General features: G+C 37.8%; 1 protein-coding gene across 1 annotated transcript in view; it reads left to right on the top strand.

Annotated features, from left to right (window-relative positions):
• Positions 1-21,065, top strand: part of pappa2 (pappalysin 2) — a 68,127-nt gene that overhangs the window by 24,440 nt on the left and 22,622 nt on the right. Inside the window, exons 10-20 of the mRNA XM_024273557.2 lie at positions 1,669-1,851; positions 3,314-3,617; positions 5,998-6,126; positions 6,197-6,282; positions 11,043-11,239; positions 12,342-12,455; positions 15,840-15,975; positions 16,105-16,279; positions 16,599-16,664; positions 17,155-17,251; positions 17,538-17,715. Coding sequence (XP_024129325.1) covers positions 1,669-1,851; positions 3,314-3,617; positions 5,998-6,126; positions 6,197-6,282; positions 11,043-11,239; positions 12,342-12,455; positions 15,840-15,975; positions 16,105-16,279; positions 16,599-16,664; positions 17,155-17,251; positions 17,538-17,715 — 1,665 coding nt within the window. The remainder of the gene's footprint in view (positions 1-1,668; positions 1,852-3,313; positions 3,618-5,997; positions 6,127-6,196; positions 6,283-11,042; positions 11,240-12,341; positions 12,456-15,839; positions 15,976-16,104; positions 16,280-16,598; positions 16,665-17,154; positions 17,252-17,537; positions 17,716-21,065) is intronic.

The raw sequence follows: 21,065 nt of genomic DNA, 5'->3' as shown, positions 1-21,065 counted from the left end.
CCGGCTGATTTGAGCTTGAGACCCCTGCTCTAGATAATGTCTTTCCTACAGCGGACTATTAGGGCCAGTTTACAAACAAAAAAAAGTTTAATTACGCTTCAAAGTCGTAAATTTACGAGAAAAAATTAATAACTGTTAAATTATGAGAACAAAGTTGTGTTTTTATGATATTTAAAGTCATAGAGCTAAATCTGTGTCTTTTTTGTAAATGCATGTGTTTTAAAGTTGTAAATTTACAAAATTTAAAGTTAAAAAATAAAGAAAAAGCAACTGTTAAATTATGAGAATAAAATTGTGTATTTACCACTTTAAAAGTGGCTTTTTTGTGTAAATTTTGTGGCTTTTTGTAATTGTATGTGTTTTAAAGTCGTAAATTTAAACAAATAAAGTTATAATGAAAGAAAAAGTCATAAATTTAGGACAAAAAAGTAATTACTGGTAAATTATGGGAATAAAATTGTGTATTTATAACTTTCAAAGTTATAGGGCTAAATTTGTGTATTTTTTTGTAAATTTTCATGTCTTCAAGTTGTAAATTTTCAACATTTAAAGTTGAAAAGTAAAGAAAAATGAATAAATTTAAGAGAAAAAATTCTTAACTGTTAAATTATAAAAATAAAATAAAATTGCGTGTTCTCAACTTTCAAAGTCATAGGGCTACCTTTATGGCTTTTTTTGTATATTTATGTGTTCTAATGTTGCAAATTTACAAATTTAAAGTTGGAGATAAAGAAAAAAAGTCCTACATTTACAAAAAAAACGTAACTGTTAAATTATGAGTGTAAAATTTCAAGTTTATTTACGATTGTCATAGGGCTATTTGTTTTTGTAAATGTACAGCATTTAAAGTTATAAATATAGAAAAAAAGACAAATTAATGAGAAAAGAAGTTATAAATTAACAAGAGAGGACGCCAAAGTTGTCCTTTTATCACAGCTGTGCTTGAAGAGGAAAGACGTGGAACATTTGGTATTTCCGGATAAGTCTCAAAAACAAACAAATTCTGAGCTTTTTGTCGACTCAAAATCCAATTAAAAAAACATTAAACTATGCAGAAACTGGGCCTCTTCAGATGGAAGCATCACACTGACTTGGAGGAGATCTTGTCTTGTGAAGGAAGAAAGGATTGGAAGAGGACAGCTGGCGGAATATCGATGGCTTCAACAATGAGTAGTGCAGAGATCCTGCAAGCCAGCCACTAGAGTAATATAACTGGTATAAGTAATATTACTTTATTTTGTTTTGTTAGTCCCAATCTTGAAAATGCACAAGAAAAAAGTTACATTATTTTTTTTCTTGTAAATTTACGTATTTGATGTTGTAATTTTACTTTTTTTATTTTTTATTTTTTTTGGGAGACCTTAACACTTTCTTACTTTCCAGCATCTTTTCATCAAAAAAAGGATATTTATCTTTGTCTTCACCGCTCATGCCTTGGTTTTGTGGTCCAACCACAGACCTTTTACTGCTAGACTGAGAACTGTTGCACTTGAAAGAACGTTCATTTCGTGTGAGTGGTTTATGGTGAGGCCTAAAAGACTTTAACTAGCCAATCAGTCTTTGGTTTATTTAGAAGGTTTTAGAACTTTGTTTCAGCGGTTTGTGGAATGAAACAATTTTTTTCTGCATTCCCTAATTTTTCTGTGTCGTTTGTTTTGTTGGATCCAGGTCCACCTGATGTGGAGCAGCCCTGTGAGCCCAGTTTGCAGGCCTGGAGTCCTGAGCTTAGTCTGTATGATACTAACTTGACGTCGTCGTGCCCTGACACAGAGGGCTGCACGCTCACTCTGAGATTTCTGCATCTCATCGTTCCACATGCACTCACGCTCTGGGTCACCTACATCTCATCTAGTAAGTGTTCATCTGTTATAAATGTACTCATCATCACGCAAAGTTTGAGGCCTGTTGACTGTACATGAAAACTGGACCGAGTGAGTGTGACGTCAACAATGGAAAACAGCTTACTTCCAGCTCCAAATTATGTCAATTTAGTCACAACTTTTTTGCAATACGGGCATCGCTATGTTGGAACCAGAAATGGTCAGAAAGCAATGACTGGTCCAAGCTTGTTGGAAGGCCACGCCCCTACCAATTGAAAGCAGGCTCGGGAGAATCTGTCAAACAGTTTGAACAATCGATAAGAGACCACCTACTTTTATTGAAGCATCTGATTGGTCAGTTTATGACTTGGATAACTTGCAATACAGAAAAAAATATAATGAAAAAATTTGGATTAGTAAAAACCTGTTAAAAAAGGTAGCAGAGCAAGAACGTTATTCTGACAAATAATAAGTAATAGTTGTTTATTTCTCAATACAAGTCTTTGGGATTTTGACTTCTCCGACCCAACGGGCATTTTCTGTTTGGATCCCAAAGGGGGAGGGGTCACTCAGTCCAGTTCAAATATACTGTTAATGTTTCAACCCCAGAAGTCAGTATTGCTTATAGATCATTTTAAAACTGTGGTCACAGATTAGCTGCCGCCCCCAATTTTTTTTTTTTTTGGTGAAAATCATTGACATGGTCATAAATGCTGACTGTGGCAGTCTGGCGGCGTGGATGACGCCCTTATGAAATCATGTGACGGCTAGGCGGCCACAGCCAAATCTTCTGCTGGCAGCAACTCTGATCTGATGTTCCCTGCGCGCTGCTCGGACATTCTCAGCGCACAAGAAAATGTGCAGCACACAAAACAAAATTTCTTACTACTTACATGCACAATTATATTATTTACATCAAAAGCAAAGTTACAAACTCAAGTTGCTCAAACAAGTTCATCCTCATCCTTATTTCAGTTGCAGATTTCACATGAGTTGTGCACATCTGATTTACTTGAGTAACCTGCCTCTGTAAAAGAAGGAATATAAGGGGATGAAGGAAAGCCACAGTGGGTGCGGTCAACAGCAGCACAAATGTTGCCAGGCGGCCACTGCCCGATGTCAAAAAAAAAAAAAATTGTCAGATTGCCATTTAATTTGAACTTTTTCTTAAAACCTCGGTGGCCACCACGCGGCGAGTAAAAATTGATTGCCAGCCCCCACCTGCTAACAAATGCCATAGCGTGGGCATCGTGCAGAGACCTTCTGGATTTATTGAAAACCTGGCATTTAGGCATTTTGGCATACTTGACCACACAGATTAAAGAAAATACATATCTCGCAGGGATTAGAAGTCCTGTTCAGTGGGTTTATTATAACATCTAGTGATGATTGTATCATATCTTCTGTTTTTGAAATGTTTCTAAGAAAAAAATAGAAAAAACTTGAATTGTAATTAAAAAAAAATTCATTCTTCCCTCTTTGCTTTCCTTTAGACAACCCAGCCATTGCCAACATTGAGCTGATTACAGAGACCGGAGAAAGCATCAACCTCGGACCCCAACACGTCTTCTGCGACGTGCCCCTCACCATGCGCCTCAACACCCACAATGTTGCCATAGAGGCCATTAAACTCAGCACCTTCGATGAGAAAATGGAGATCGATGCAGTCATGCTGTCTTCAGGCCCTGGGAGCCCTCTTTGCTCTGGTTGCCAGCCTCTGCTGTATCGCGTACAGCGCCAGCCGCCTTTCACCAGCAAATTCCATTCACCTCAAACTCAGCAAACGTTCACAGACAGGTAAGATCTTGTTTTAAAAGACAAAATCCAAGACTTTTTGATAAACTGATAATACCTGGACTAACGCTTTTTTCAGTTTTTTTATAGCTGATCAACCTGTCTTACTTAGTAATAGACCTATTATGTGACCTTAAAAAAAAAAAAACTACAGATGTATTATTTTAATGTTTGAGTCACCCCCAAAATACCTTGAATGACTTTTCACTCCACTTCTCAAGAACTACTCTAAAGAGAATGTGCTTGTCTGTGTGTTTGAGATCCAGTAAATCTGTTTTGTCTTTTAAAAAGTGTGGACCTCTTCTGTTTGCAGTGGTCAGAACACAAACTCAGGGGTTCAGGGAGTGTAGCTGATCCAAATCTGTTTCAACAACCATATACTTAATCAGAACTTCGCTGGAGTTTTCTTGGCTATTTGAAATCAAGTTTTCATCCTGTGTGGTGTTATGGAGTGTCCAAATGATTACTGGAATTCAAATGCAAAGCCACGAGCTGCCTTTTTATTCTCATTCTCAGCAAAAAAAAAAAAAAAGCTGCCAAAGTTTGATGTCTCTATTCAAAGTCTTTTTTTAAAGACCAAAAGATGACAACAACCTGGCAGCGTACGACATGCCTCTTACATGTTTGCAGATCATTTGGGGCCACTTTCAGATGTCACTGTTAGGTGGACGCAGCTTCAAAAACAGCTAATTTTTCAAGGAACACGTCTTCTATGTTACACAAGCTGTGTCTAAGTGCAAAAAGATGCATGAACCGGTGGGACTGAAGTTATGTGGGACTAACGAGGGCAGCGGTGTGTGTGTGTGTGTGGAGGGGGGGGGGTCGATACGAGAGCAGGGAGCCTGGAAAAAAGCCTCTGATTGTGAGAGCGCAACAGATAATAAAGAAAAGGAGAGAAGAAAACAACAGGAATTGGAAAAGACATGACAGCAAGCGCATGAAAGAGAGGTGAATACAGAGAAGTGGCTTGAAAAGAAGAAATTTTTATTGATATGGATGATACTCCTTGTGAGGGAGGGAAAAGACAAATGTTTGGGAAAATAAGAGACAACAGCGCTGCAGAGGTGAAGTGGGGTGAACTGAGAAAGTCGTTTTTCTTTTGTCCAAAAGCAGACTAGAACCACACTCTCAGGTATTTTTCCTAATTAATTTGCACCAACCCTGACAACAGCAGTAGAGATAGAAATTTTTAACTTGTTTGTTTATCACAGTTTTATGATTAATCTGCTAAGACTTTGACTTCAGGTCCAATTTTTTGTAATCTTGGCTTCTTATCCACTGACTACTACACCACTCACCCACAGTATGTCATGCTTTTTATATCACTAAATATAAGTCTATCAATCTACCAGATTGTACAGTAGTGGGTCTTCCTATCAAAACATGTTGAAAAAAATAGAATACAACACGTTTTTCCTTGTTGGAATTGGAAAAAAATAAAAGAATGCCCTGACATAATTCATTTTTTGGTGCAATCAATTAATAGTGACTTGTAATTAATTCTTCTATTTTAATCAAACTTTTTAACCTAATTATCGCTGCCAAAAGCCTTATTTTGAGGTGTTTTATTTAAATTTGTGACATTGTGGCACATTAAAATATCAAAACACAACTAAAAAAGTCGATTTATGAGGTTTTTAAAATTATAACAGACTTTCAACCTTTACTTTTACTTTTTTTTTCAAATTTTAAACAAATAGAGAAAATCTCCAAAGTAGGATTATAAATGTTTTACGGCTGTAAAACCCCTCACTAAACACTTTATACACGTTTCTCAAGCAGACATGAACATTTTCAATCTTTTATCTTTTCTTTAAACTCCCAAAGTTCAAACTTTTTTAAAGTCCAGTATTCTAGAAAGAAAAAGGTCTGATTGCGATTGAAGATTTATGTAGATTTGGTAAACTAGGTATTTTGTTTGTAAAGTATTTTGTATAGAAGATTCTGCACAGAGAAGATTGGCTGACTACAGCCAATCAAGACGCAAAACACAGTGTACTGTATAAAAAAACACAAACAAAAGTGCACAGAGAAAAGCTTGCGAAATGAGACAACGAAAGGTGAACTGGGATATAGTGAGGGTCAGTATGTAGTTATTATACAGAATGTCCAATATTACATTACAAATATCAACTTTATGGGTAAACTTAAATGAAAGGCATTGAGAAGCATTTGTTTTATTCCAGGTTACGTTGAGTGCTTCTCCTACACTTGAGGTTGGCATTTGTGCTATCAAGAGCCCAGAGTTATTTGACAAACTGATCATGTTGAAATAGGTTGTACTCACCACTAATAAGGATTAAATAACAGCGCAGTAAAAAAAGTTCTCATTAGCGCCAAACAGAAAATCATTATGATTTCCACTATGTTTGTTCTTTTCCAGCTCTGTTATACCTGGAGTCAAGTACAAGTATGCAGTCCAGGTGGAAGCAGAAGGTCTCCTCAGTGAACCCTCGCCTCCTCTCATATACACTCACAGGCAGCCCTACTGTGGAGACGGGCGAGTCCAGGGGTGTGTATTATCTGATGCGTGAGCTTGTAATGAAGTTGCATTATGATGATGATGATCCTCTTTCCTCTAGGACGGAGGAGTGTGACGACAGCAACCTCTTAGATGGTGATGGGTGCACTAGGAAGTGCCAAAAGGAGCCAGGGTTTAACTGTAACGGTGAGTTCAGTTCACACCAATGCTCCCAGGAGGACAGCTCCTCTGGAGATAGATGTGTTTGAAACTGCGTAAAACCAATAAAGGGAGAGTGCTGCCGTGGGGAAAGGCTGCTGATCGGTACAGAGAAAGCCTCTCAAATCGTTCTACTGCCAGACCGCCACAGACCGGTCTGTGAACGCGGACCGGTCCGAACGGAGCCAAAGTTGGTATTTTTAAGCTCCTGGTTTCTGAAAATCTATTTCAAAATAAAATGCTATTCTAAGAAATTTTGTTTAAAAAAAGTCTAAAAATATAGTGGATATGTTTATGCAGATGACAGATTCAATGAAACAAAGTTGTTGACCTATAGAAATTGTTTCTGATTTGAAAAAAATTTAATAAAACAGACATTACATGACCCCCCGCCCCGCCCAAAAAAGAAAGACATTTTAACACTCAATCCAGGCGCTGATTATCTTTCAAAGCAAAAATATTGATCATATTATGTCTTTACATAAATCCTCATTTATTGGGTTTTTTCTTTCAAAACAAAGGAACATTTTCTGTGCTGAAGTTTCTGAGCGGATGCCTGCCTAATTCAACCTTACTGTAGGAAAATTCTCAAATGTCCCTTTTACAAGTTTTCACAAATCAGAAATGTTATTTGATTGAACAATCAGGAAGTCTTTAAAAATCAAACTTCATTCAGGATCAGAATATAAACTAAATGGAAATTATCTAGGCCCTGCGACAGACTGGCGACCTGTCCGGGGTGTACCCCGCCTTCGCCCATCAGTAGCCGGGATAGGCTCCGGCACCCCGCGACCCCGAAAGGGACAAAGCGGTCAAGAAGATGGATGGATGGATGGAAATTATCTACATTTGCACATATATTTATTTTTTTCTTTCTATGAACCATGGACCGTCCCCGGGGGTTGGGGACCACTGGTCAGTATATGAAAATGTGCATGAGCATTTTTGCTTTACAGGCTCATCCAGCGGTCTATGAACTTAAAATATGTGGAGGGCCGCTACAGGTTTGCCCATTTCCTCCCTCCAAACACCCAGGATCCACCTATAAGGGTATTTGTTACTTAGGCATTAGAAGTCCATGCAGAAAAATCATTTATAGTGAAGACAGTGACAAGATGAAAGCAGAAATCCTAGAAAAAAACTCTTTAGTAAGACTCAATGAAATTAAAAAAAAAAAAGAAAAAAACAGACATCGGACTGAATGAAAAATCTGAGCAAGTCTATTGTTGTTCGCAGCAAGCCTACAATTTATCCTCCACACAAAATATTCACCCAAACTCCCCTCTTTTACTGCAGCTTTGCTGAAAAGCTGTGGCAGGTCAGCCCTAATGAAACATTACATTGCTTTCTTCTCCGGCTGTGCATTGTTTCCACTGGCAGCTCCGAGGTTGTTTTTCATGTGTGGTGTAAGGGCTTGGGTTACAAGGGCTTGTTACAGAACTGAAGTTTCCATCATCCAGCCAATTTGTTATTTAGGGGGTCTTCACTAGGACTCGCCATGCCGTGACGGAGGCTATTACGTCTCTCGTTTTACAATAAAACACATCAAGATGAGGAGGAAAACATTTTGGCAAAAACAGCTTTTTACAAATTGCAATTCTTAAAACCAATTATTCCGTTTTCCTTTTGAGTCATGGATGGAACATTTGTTTGGCTTCTCGGGCCACATTTGCTTGACCCAGTTAGCTTTCGCGATTCCGGCTTTAGGAATTCAACATCCTCTGTGAATTCACACCAGCAGCTGCTTTAATCGAACACAGGCGAAATGCACTTTTACAGTTTCCCTTTGCGATTCCTCAAAGCTCTGCTCACTTAGCTTGACAGATTTTATTGATAGCTTGATTAAATAAAGGTTAGATTGCACAGTTTAGCACCACAGAGACACCAAACAAAACACAGGTGCCTCAGATTTTAAAGGTTGAGTTCACTCACTGTAGTCTGGCCAAATGAACTCAGCAAGACAATGTGATATTGAGTTGTCTCAGCCTGACTTGCTTTTGAAAACATATTTCTGTTGAGTAATTGGAGCCATTTGTTCAGCATTTGACTGACTGTTTGTCTTTTTAATCTCCCCAGCTGTTCAGAGGTTTAAGAGGCCTAGTGTTAAAAACTCATGCTGCTTTTAAAAATGTAAATAACTTCTGCATCAGAAGTTTCATTTCTTCATTCTGTTTTTCTGATACTGCTGTTTAATATCAGGCTTCCTTTTCCTCTGCTGAACATATGGTACATCTGCACTTTTACACAACCATAAAAAAAAAAAAACTCTTCAACTTAAGAAACTCTATTATAATTCCACCAGAAAGAAGTGACATTTAAAATATGCATTATCACTCACTGCCCCCAGAAAAGGTTAGAAAAGAGTTTTTAGGAATATATTTCAACTTTGAATGAATACCAAACAAAGTTTTTGACATTTTAGAAACAATGTACAAGATAATCCAGTTTAAGCCCAGACGTAGCCATAATTGTTAGTGACATTTCATGTTGGTAGTGGTTAGTAAACATTTCACTCCAGTTGTGCAGGATCTGTTTAACTCAAAGTACATTTTATATCACAGACAATTGTAAAATGTGGCCTTTTTGTTCACATTTCTTGTTTATTTTTATGTTTTTTTTTCTTTTTTTTTCTCTGACCTGCATCTTCTGCATCACTCCTCCCTCATCCTTTTCTACAGTCAATGTTTGTGAGCTTCTCTTTCCACATTATTAATATTTGTTTCAGTTTGGTCCATATTCGTAAAAAAAATAAAAATAATTATTTATGCAAATATAGACCATGTTCAGATCACGTGATCAAAAATCTGGCCGGAAGTTTCAAACTCAATTAAAATCAGACACTGCATTCCGATCAGGATGGAATATTTATTTATTTTATTTTCATTGCTATGATCAACATTAAACATTTTAAGCAAATGGCCTGGTAGAAGTCTGTATATCATGAACGAATCCCAACATTTTATTGCCGTAAAACGGAGCAGAATACAGCTCTAGATTGAGCAGGGGTTCACAAAACCAGATCAGTAAAGTGAATATTCAAAGATCTGGACTTCTGGGTTCAATAGCTCATAATGAACAAACAGAGCAAGTGTTTATTGGTTTGTCCTAACACAAACAAAGACCTACAGTACAGGCCAAATGTTTGGACACACCTTCTCATTCAATGAGTTTTTGTAATATTCATGACTATTTACATTGTAGATTCTCACCGAAGCATCAAAACTATGAATGAACACATGTAGAGTTATGTACCTAACCAAAAAAGGTAAAATATCTGAAATCATACTTGACTGATATTCTTCTAGTGTCTTCAAAGCAGCTCCCTTTGCTCTCATTTCTGCTTTGCAAACTCTTGGCATTCTCTTGAGGAGTAAGTATCAAGAGAAGTCATCTCAAATGGTTTTCCAACAATCTTGAAGGAGTTCCCAGTGGTGTTTAGCACTTGTTGGCCCCTTTGCCTTCACTCTGCAGTCCAGCTCACCCTAAAACATCTCAATGGGGTTCAGGTCCAGCTGACTGTGGAGGCCAGGTCATCTGCTGCAGCACTCCTTCACTCTCCTTCTTGGTCAAATAGCCTTTACACAGCCTTCAGTGAGAATCTACATTGTAAATAGTCAGGAAAATAAAGGAACCCACTGAAACGTTTGGCCTGTACTGCACAAAGGCATTAATGAGAATTTTTATGGAGAATTAAATGGAGAGTTGACAGTGAGGCGGCTGCCAAGGGATCTAGAAAGTGCGAGCTCTGGGTAAAAGTGACAAAAAATGAGTAATGTTTAAAAAAATAAACAGTTACATTGATATGAGCTATCATGAATACTCATCTCTTTCCTGCTACAACAGTAATAATGCTAAAGAAAAAAATCATACATTTTCCCTAAATTTTTAACTCTCACGACTAATTATCACCCATTTTTTCTAGTTAATAGTTAACTATTCTTCTCGTTGATAGTTTCCCAGTTTTACTAGATTGTTTGAGCTACTTTACAGAAGTATTCTAAGTTCTAAAGGGTAAAATAATGTGAATAAAATAAAAATCTGTGAAAATCTGGATATGTTTAGTTTACATTTGTTCATTTTTTATGTGTCACAGAAGTCTCAATTGGGACTTGATATTTGCAAAATCTACTCAAAATTTTATCAGGTAAAAAAAAAACCAGATCGGGATATCCTTACTTCCAGCTACTGTTTGTTCATAGAAAAACAAACAAACTAAAAAAAGATGCAAACGTTAGTACCCTGGAGTTTGAGGTTGAAGTAACAGTGACCAGCAGTTGCATTTTCATGTGGATTTTTCAGACTTTCAATAATAATAATAATAATAATAATTTTGGAAAATAGCCATGCATGCATGCTAGTGTTAGAGAGTAGTAAACGCTTGACTAAGAGGAATAAAAAAACACGTTCAGAGGGGCACTTTCCTGTAAAGTTTTAAAGCATTACATGGTTTCCAAATGCCAAAGGAAATAATTTCATTGATTGATTTATTTATTTTTTTAATTAAATGTACACAATGGATACATTTATAGAACGAAAGGCAATAATACAAAATATACAAAATAAGAAAGGTGATGTCCAAGATGCTTCAGTGTTTTGTTTTTATCTTTTACACCATAATTTCTTTAAATAAGCTTAAATATATTCATACATTTTAATATCTTGAAATTAGAGATCATTTCCCCCCCAAAGATGCAAACAGGATTCATATTCATTGGCAATAATTCATCTTTATCCTTTTCTTTTCGAAGGTGAGCCCAGCCAGTGTTACATCTTTGACGGCGATGGTGTTTGTGAGGAGTTTGAGCAGGGCTCCAGCATTCAGGACTGTGGCTTCTTCACACCTTTGGGGTACCTAGATCAGTGGGCCACCGCTGCCAGCGCTTCTCACCAGGATCCCAACCACTGCCCTGCCAGTGCAGTCACAGGAGAGCCATCACTTACCAAGGTATTTAACCCAATGCTTATATCTGAAGTGGTAAAACCATGACTACAACACGAAAAACCCAAAATTAAGTAGATTGCTGACAGATATTTTGAAAATGAGTGCTTTACATTATGAATGGTGTGGCGTTGTCATGTTCATACTGCTGCTAGTATGCTTTCACTCGGTCCCCAGATCCATGGAATTAATTGTAAAAGAACCCAACCAGAAAGGTGTTTTGTTATGGAAGCAGTACAAAAACGCATGGACTCACATGATGGAAATGGACTAATTGGTTGTGAATTTAATAATTTCATTTAACACACAAAACATAACCCTATTTCTACGTTTTCTTATTCCTTTCCATCAAAAATGCTCAATCTCAATTTGGACAATTCTTGAGGCAGGGGTGGGTACTCATGGGCCACAATGGGTTCTAAAATTTGACGGACAAGCTGGACCAAATTTGGAGTGTTTTGATAATCTACTTCTAACAGAATGAAATAACATGGAATCTGGACAAGAACATGCTTTACTTTTGATTTAAAGAAAGTATAGACAGAACAACATAGGGTTTTTAATTTCAAAACTGTGGCTTTTGTTCTCATTTGCACCATTGGGTTGATGTCCTTCAGGGGAAAAATGCAGATTAAGAGAAATGCTGCGTTAATGTTGAAATTATCGAAAAAAATAACTTTACTACTCAGAAAACACACATGAACATCAGAAAAACAGCAACTCTTCCAACACGCCATGAATACAGAGTAACTTTCTGCACCTAATCAAAGGTCATTGTATTTATAGTCTATGAGGAGACTCCAGAATTACAGGGAAAATTAAAAATTAAGGAGCATCAATACAATTTGTAACAGTTGGGCGGGCCGCATATGGCCCCCTTACCGTAGTTTCCCACCTGTGTTCCTAAACTGCCTGAAGGCTTTTGTATTGTTGTTTCATTGTTTAGACTATTGTTTCTTCACTCTGCACCGCCTGCAGCATCATTTGTTCCAAGCAGCTATTGAGAATAAACCAGAAAAGAAATGCTGCATTAAAAATATTTTGAGCAAAAACATTTTTTTTTTGTTTGTTTTAAAATTTCATTTCTTGCCCTTTTTTGTGTGTGAAGCTGTGCAGATATCAGCACCTGGAAGTGAGTGAGAGATTGCCCCCGGATACCTGGTTCCCATGCACGGCTCAGTCCGACTCAAATAATGGCCTGGAACATTCATTTTGGCTGAAGGTAGGAGGGTGTGTGTGTGTGTGCACTTTGTATCTGTTTTTCCCTCTGCTGAATGACTGTGGGTGGCGACCGTCTTTAACAGATTCCAGCTCTTTCCAGTATTTCTTTAAGTACGGATGAAGGGCCTCCCAAACAGACTGCTGGCTCAAAGCGCACGCACACATTCCAGACTTTCTAACAATTGCATGATTCATACAATAAATTAGTTACCGTAATTACTCATTTTCTAGATCAATAATAAATTACGAGGTCCAATGATTACGAATCATGACTAACCCGGTACTTATCCTTTATTTACATTTTGTGCTTTTATTTTGTACCTAATGGGCATCAATCATCAGAATGCTTGAACAGCAATCACTGCCAAGTGCATTAATGGTAGGAAACCAAATTTTATGTAATGAATTAATTCCTCATCGCTAAATACTTCAAAGGTTCGTGTGTTGTTGAAATGCTGGCATCTGAAGGAATAATATTAGTGGAAAACTGAGTTAGAAGTAGATCTCTTAATCATAATTATTTCAGAACTCATAATTAAAATGACTGTTTTAAACACACAGCATTGATAAATGAATTACAAACATGCATTGCATTATTTAAAAATTAAGCTGTTTAGATTACTAAACACTATTTAATATTTTTAGAACTGTTTTTTTTATTATTAGTAAGGAGAAAGCTTTATTTGTTTTGCTATTGAACAGACTTGATTTAAACCCAATCCAAGTGCCGTGTACAGACGATCAGAACTATGTATGACACCCCAGACTAGTGTCTGGTTCTTATGTTTTCGGTTTCTCTCCAGAGCCACAATTCCCACAATCTGAGAGTAGTCCAGCTGTTGAAGTGACAGATGTTTTCACAACCTTGCCTGTCATTTTTAGATAAGTTCTTCGTAATTATGAGCTCTCTTTCTTCTACCTCATTGTTTCCACTTTGTCGTGAAGCCACTTATCCTTCCCATCCCATCCTTGCAGCTTCTCTTGAAGGCTCCTTTTAAACTATTTTACCATCTGAAAAACCTTCATGAAAACCTTCATAAACCTGAAAGATCTTTTACTTATAGGGTATAATGGATCACAAAGCTCACGGTTCGGATTGTGTCACAGTTTTAGGGTCACGGTCCGTTTTTTTTTTTTTTTTTGGATCAGTAAAAAGCAAAAAGAAAAAAACATGAAAAAAAATGAGAGGATAAAAGCCTGAAAATAGTTTTTTGAAAAACTTTAAAACATATTTGAAGTACTTCAAAGCATAAATATACACTCACACATCTTTGAACATAAACATGTAGTTTCTGATTACATTTACATGTCTGGAGACCACATCTACAAAAACTGAGAGAAAAAAATGCTTTATATACAATTTTTCCTTTGCCGACAGAGGGTTATGTCATTGCAAACTGACGTTTCACAGAGGCAAATCAGAGATAGGAAGAGTTAGAATGCTGTAACATCCGAGTGAGGCTGCAGAAATAGCCGAGTCTTTGATCATTGTCTGTTCAAAATACTGTTTAAATTTCTTTATGCAATTTTCTTTCTCATTTCCATTCCCGCAATGTGAACAACTGGATAGAGCTTTTTAGAAAAGAAAGCAAGATTTGAACAGAAAAAATACCTTTAAGATTAGATTGTAACAAAATGTACACAGAAATAGAATTAAAATAATCATTTTCATGAAAAGAAAAAGTTTGACAACTTATCTTTTTTTACATATCACAATCATGCTGCTTATGCCTTAGTCACAACTGCTATTAGTGAAAAGGGCGGTCTACAGGTAAAAATATAGGCCCCTCAAGAAAATTTTAAGATTGACAACCCGGTGAGCACAAAGATCGAAAGTGTTGCTGTGAGTGAAAGATCATAGTGAACACTTAAACAAGGCACAAGAGTAAGAGGGAAGTAGGTGGGTGTATTGTACTGTTCATTTTTTCAAACCTCCAGAACCCTGAGCACTGCACAATAGGCTGGTTAGTACTTCTCACATCACAAATGTACACTCCTTACATGCAGCCTGACTGTTAGAAATGAGGAAGTTAGACAATCAGAGCGTATTTTATGTGGCCAACCTACCGGCGTCCTACAGGCACTTTTGTATTAGTGTGCATGCAGCATTTGCAAGTGGTCCGTAAGTGGCCAGTACGCCACACGCACCCTACTAACGTTTGACAGAATCTAACGCGTGCTAGAGGTGGGTGTATCAATAGTATTGATACTAGCGTGATGAGATCGCTACTTTCAATACCTTCGTCATCGTTTTTCGTCAATTTACTTTCGGAGTAAGCGCTCCAAGCGCAGCATCTGTCTGCCTGCAGACAGCCCAATTTGAGTCAACACCCACCCAATTTGTCCAGGAAACTGCCCAATCTGGCAACATAGTGTGTAAACAGCACACCTCCTCCTTTCTTGCTGCTGCTCACACCTTGCACCTCTACTCCCTGCTTCTTAGTAGGGCGGAGTCAATAATGGCAGGATTTTTGTTGTGTTGTTAATTTTTTTATATTTCTTACAGTGTTGTTTACTTTTTTTCACTAGTGACTTTGATAATTTATTACCGTCTTATTTTTTTAATACTCGTTTGTGGTACTGTTATACTCACATTTTCTTTTTTGTAATTTATTTTTCTTAACTTTGCTCTAGTTACGGTTTGCTTCTAATTATAGTATATTATTAATTGTATACATGTTCTTTATTTGATGTATGTTCAATTCAGATTGTTGTAATTAGTTAATGACCCTCCATCGGCCCGGACAACCCAAAAACTTGCAGCATGTGACTAAAGCATTAATCATAAACATCAACACAAATAAATCAAATTTTCCCACAATGCAGCACACAGACAAGAAGTTATTCTGATCCAGCTCTAGAGCTTTCTGTTATTTCTTCACAATAACCTGACATTCACGTCTCCACGCTCAGGTCTGCTCATGCTTACCCTCTTCTTAAAAGTTATCAGGACTGACTGTAGACATCACTATGAATGGACCAACAACAGTGCTTTGGGGTTTTTTTGCCCTCGGGGTTGTCACTATAAATCAGCCAGAAAAGGAACAAAGACGGATCTTAGTTGCCCCTGTATTGTGCAACAACACAATGAAAGAGTCTCTCGTTTCAGAGACTTTGCTCTTAAATATTCTAGTTTCCAGCTCACCGAAAAGCTGGTGTTTTTATTATTTAACCATTCTGTTCTGCGTCTTCCTTTTCCCACTTTGAACTTGTTTAATATTTCTTGTAAGTGCTCAAAAAATATTTTCTCAGCGTGTTCGCTCATTCTGTAGACCACACAGGTGGCGTAAAGACTTTGGGGTGCCTCCCTGTAGTGTTGCAAACAATAATGAACTGGCCCATTGCCTATTAGAGTTCATGTATGTATATTTTTCTGTGGAAACAGGTTGGGTTTGCTCATCCTGGAGTAGCAGCCTCTGTGATGGTACACTTGGCTTCAGATGGGTTATTGCCAGGAGAGCAGTGCCGACCCACAGTCACCGTCCTCCTGTCTGATGTTAATGGCAAGAATCACTCTCTAGGTACTTTTACTTCTTCTGCTGTTCTTTTGGATTGCTTCCCAATTACATTCAGTGTTGATGATATTTTCGTGAACTGCAAACTTAGAGCAATACACAAAATACTAACTATAAGAACTTTCTTCTCTTCAGGAACTCACGAAGTCTCATGCCTTCGAAACCCTCTGGTGGTGAACGTGACGCACGACCTGACTCAACCCTTCTTCCTCACGTCTTCTGTCATCCTCCTCTTTTCGTCTCCCTCTGTGGCTGTGAGAGGGGTGGCTCTGAGGACCTCCTGCCACTTCAGCACCTTCGCCCTGACCGGGTGCGCATCACAGGGTGGGCTCTCCCACAGCTAACTACTTCAAAACAACAAGAAAATCACACATGAGTAGTGGAAGACAAAACTATCCAAATGATATTTTGATCTTATTAGAAAAAAAAATATTAATAATTGTCTATTATGATTGGTTATATACTAGATTAGCATGTCATTGACTTTAACTACAATACAAAAATATTGTAAAAGTGGTAAATGTTTGATACAGGAGACAATCAACTTTAGTTAAAGAAAAAAAATTCCTTTAATCTCATACTTGTGTTTTTTGTTTTTGTTTTTTTTTAATCCGTCACATCTGCCATAGCTGTTTGCGGCAGCCATGCCAACTGGATACCTGCAGTCCTCCACAGATAAAGCATGCCTCTGTCAGGTAGGCTTTCCAGATTAAAACTCTAGCATGCCAAAGCAGTAAACCAACGCATTCTCACTCCCAACTTGTCATATATAGACATACGGTTTAGGCTCCCTCCACATCACTTTTTGATATTTTGGGTGTTTCCCCCAACTTGTCATTTTTTGACACGCTGGCTGTTCCCATTAAGTCAGGGGTCCCGAACCGTTGAGCTACGAACTGGTACAAGGCCATGCATACGTTGATCAGGGGTCCCCATTCTTAGGGACGGGGACCAGATCGTAACCCGGTACTGTTACTCTAACTCTGTTACGATTTCACATCCAAACCTTGTCCCAAGTGTTGGGGATCCGGCAGCCAGCACGTCAAAAAACATCGAGTTGGGGACACCCAAAACATCATAAAGGGACGCGGAGGGAGCCCAAACCATGCGTCCATATATGAGGAGTCAGGAGTGACAATGAGTAGAACAAACAGAAGAACCATCGATACATCTGTGTCTCCGTAGGTGTACCGGAGGAGGGGAGGCTTCTCACTGCTCTGTTCAATGTCACCATGGTTACAGCATCACTGTGCTCAATAGAAAGGGGAACTCATCCCACCAGGTAAACGTCATGTCGTATTACACCTCTGAGACTACAGCAAATACTGTCAAGATACACAATTGAAAGGTTTTAGAATAAATGAATGAAAAATAAATTGAAGGAAAAAGGACTATTATATTATCAAAAGGCCAGTAGACACTACAAATACCTTGGGGCTGTTTATTCTTGAACTTTTTATTCATATAACAGTGAGGATCAAATGTCCTGTGAGATATTCTGTAAAAAGTAGAAGAAAATAAATAAACATCACACTAAACTAACTTGTGTTTGTCTCTCACTCTCCCAGAGAACGACAGAGCTGGAGTGTTTTCATGGATCGTGGGATCGTATGGTGACCTGTCAGCCAGTAGACTGTGGCTTCCCTGATCAGTCTCATGTCTACCACGCTATATTCAGCTGTCCTTGGGGAACAACTTTTGGCAAACAATGTTCCTTCACCTGTGGGCCGCCTGCCATTCTTCAAGGTAACTCATAGTTTTATCGCATCAACTCTGTTCTGGTGAACTGGAATCTTCTCTACGGCAGTCTCTAGTGAATAATAAACAGTCTGAATAGTTTTTTTTCTATTCTTAAATTTATCACTAGATGTCTCTTGAATAGGATTCATAAAAGGTCACAGTGAGAACCATATTTCCAGTGAGCTGTACATTTCAGTTCAAGTCAGAATGGTTAGGCTTTTGGAACCCAGATTTTTGCCTCACGTTTCCACTGCCAGGTGTGCTGGCCAGATGGCAAAGCAATAAGCCATGCACTAAGAGTGACCATACTTTGATGGCATCGCCTTCCCATAATTATAATTGAGAAAAAGAACAGACAGGGTAAACAAATGGAGGAAATGCAGTAATCGGTTATGTATTTTCAACATTATAGGAACCACAAAAATCAAATAAGAATTCTAGAATCCCATAAACCATATTACTATATTAATCTTCAAAATATCAGAGGTTATGAACACAAATCCCACTAAATTATAATTTGACATTTATCAATTTAAGAAATTAAAGGGATTCAGGTGATCCTTGTGATCTGAATATATGATCATGCTAAAATTGTTGAGCAACCAACACACTCTAAAGGTGCATTCCCACCGAACACGATTCTTGTGGCAGATCTGAACTCCCGCGATGCGATTTGAGCGACAGGCATGGCAAGAAGGTCTGTAAGAAGCTCAATTTGAGCGACGCGGTGTGAATTGGGCAGGGGAGCAAAAATTTGAGTAACTGGAGTTTGACAGGTTGCCACATCGCATCTGCCGATCAGGAACTCAGCTTTGGGCACGTGATGCTTTCAGAAGCTTTTGCTCCTGGGGCAGCCCCCATACTCCGCTGCAGGGTGTGGAGGCTGCTGGCTTGGGCCTCATAGAAACATAAAAAAAAACAAAAAAACAACAGGAACAGGGTCCCCTTATCTTACATTTTACCCCTCGGGTTAATACGAGACAGTGAGCCTTCAAACTCAGCCACAGAGACACAGAAACCCTGCAGAAGCAGCTGTCTCACAGACACAGCCTCCTGTTCTGGGAAAATTTTAATTTTGATAATCATATAAACTCAAACAGGAGACGTGATTATCAATGTTTTTGTCGAACTCTTCATAATAAATAAACCTTATTTCTCAAAATCTTCTGTGTCTTCCATACATTCTAAGTGAGATATCCACGGACACCGTTCCTTATAGGGATCATCCTAAATGCATTAGCTGGTAGCTCCTCAGGAACACACTTTTTGACAGGCGACGAATGAGGGGCGGGGCACGCGAATCACGTTCGGTGTGAATGCACCTCAAGGCCAAAGCTGAATTCTTCCCCTACTGCTTCTTCCTACCTCTGCATTTTACAAGTGTTGAGAAGAACATACCTGACCTTAGTTACAGTCTGTCACACAAAATGCGATTGTTTAAGCCAAACACAAGTTGTCAATCCTAAAACAAAAGAGAAGATGGGACAGCAGAATAAAAATTCTAGAAGAGTAAAAGAAAAGGTAAGAATATTAAGGTCTGGCATGTGTACGATAATTAGGACTGCAGTTTAAATCAGACAAGAAAATATAATCCATTCATTTCTACTATGTTGCTCTTTTTTTTAAGGTTTAACAACTGATAGTGTGTATTCAGGAGTTTGAGCTTAGCTTCCTACTTAAAAGTAAAAAATAGAGAGAGAATGTAGAAATTTGTATTGAATTAATTTAGTGCCAAAAGAAATAAAAACGTGGCATTTCTTTTCTACTGCTCTCTTTTTTTTTGTTTACCGTTTCTAGATATGTTATCAAGTACATTTATTTGTTGCTAAACTGGGCAATATTTCTCATCTTTTTGACAAACTTTTTAAAGTGTTTCAGTTTTTACAGTGAAAACAGACATTGGTAGAATGGCCAACAATTGTACTAAAAACTATTTTGTGTTTTCAAATAATATTCCCAAGTAAACTAAAAGATATCCATCTAAATAATCACTTCAGTAAATAAAAAAATAAAATGACCTGATACAAAAGTAGCCTAGTAATATTTTGTTGTAACTTTTATTTTCATGTTCTATATAAAGCAAAAACCTTTTAGTTATTGTAAAAAAGGCAAACCCTTAATTAATTTAATGAGCATTTGTTTACTCTTGTAATAAAACTGCAGCGTTAGCTTGTTTCATATAATTTTATAGCTTTAATGTGACCCTCTATATGAGATTTGAACCAAAATAATTCATATTTTTCCTCAACACTGAAAAGGCCAAAAGATTCAAGTTCCACGGCATGTGTCGTTTAAAAAATATATTTTCCCACTTATTCTTAACAGTTATGTGAGCTTCAAATGTGGGTTTTTGTCTCGGAGATTCCACCTGAATGCATAGTTCCACAGACGTGTGTAAATATTCCCTTTCCCTGGACATCCTCACATGAAACATGCTTCGGTTTCCCTCCACTCAGATGTCTCCAATGTTTTTAAAAACCGCTTGCACAAGAGCAAATATTGCCTGCTGCATGCGTAAATTGAGGGATCACAGTACACACATAAGTGAAAAATCATTACTCTCCTTTGGTGATCCCGCTTACGCAATGCCATAGAAGCCTCCTGAGGCAGCACAGGCACAGGATCCACACACTTGTGTTTGCGGTTGGAAAGCCACAGTGAAATGTCACAGCAGAGTCAGCAGTCAGAACCACATACTCCAATATTTAAAAGCACAAATATAATTCTATTTGTGGCTTTGATTCAGGGAACTATATTTGAAGGCCATCGTGCAACACTCAGCAGTGAAAGCACGCTCAGAGACGTGCTCGACACGCATCAACAGCTGCAGCAGATTTTAATAAGCTCAACTGATTTTTAAGTGCCACATAAAATATGCTGTGCCACGCTAAAAAATATTTACTTTTAATAGTCAGGATGAACATTGTTACGGGTGTTGTGCCTATAAAAGCAGTCAGTCTTTATGTTTTATGTCTATTATCTCTCTGCAAATTGATATTCATATTTCGTCATTGATCTGCAACTTTGAGCCACCAGAACAAATCAAGCATATTTGCTGGAATAGAAGTCAATTAAAGCAGAGAGTGTTTACACAAAGCACTTTTACACTGCATATGATGGCTGGAAGATTTGTAGCCTGATTTGTAATTGTGTTCATCAAAATAGCCTCATATTAATATATGTGGAGTTGTGAGGGTCTTTTGTTTACACACTTCCCAGCCTGTTAATGATCATAAATGACAAGTATAAACCCTAAGTTTTGTCATTCTTGATTACAACATGATTCTAACCCAACTTTAAAGCCCAATCCAGTAACACTTTTGATGAGGTGCTGGAAAATACTCAATATAAAGTTG

This window comes from Oryzias melastigma, linkage group LG17, assembly GCF_002922805.2.
Source record: "Oryzias melastigma strain HK-1 linkage group LG17, ASM292280v2, whole genome shotgun sequence".
Lineage (NCBI taxonomy): Eukaryota > Metazoa > Chordata > Actinopteri > Beloniformes > Adrianichthyidae > Oryzias > Oryzias melastigma.
This window is presented reverse-complemented; position numbering and strand designations above follow the sequence as displayed.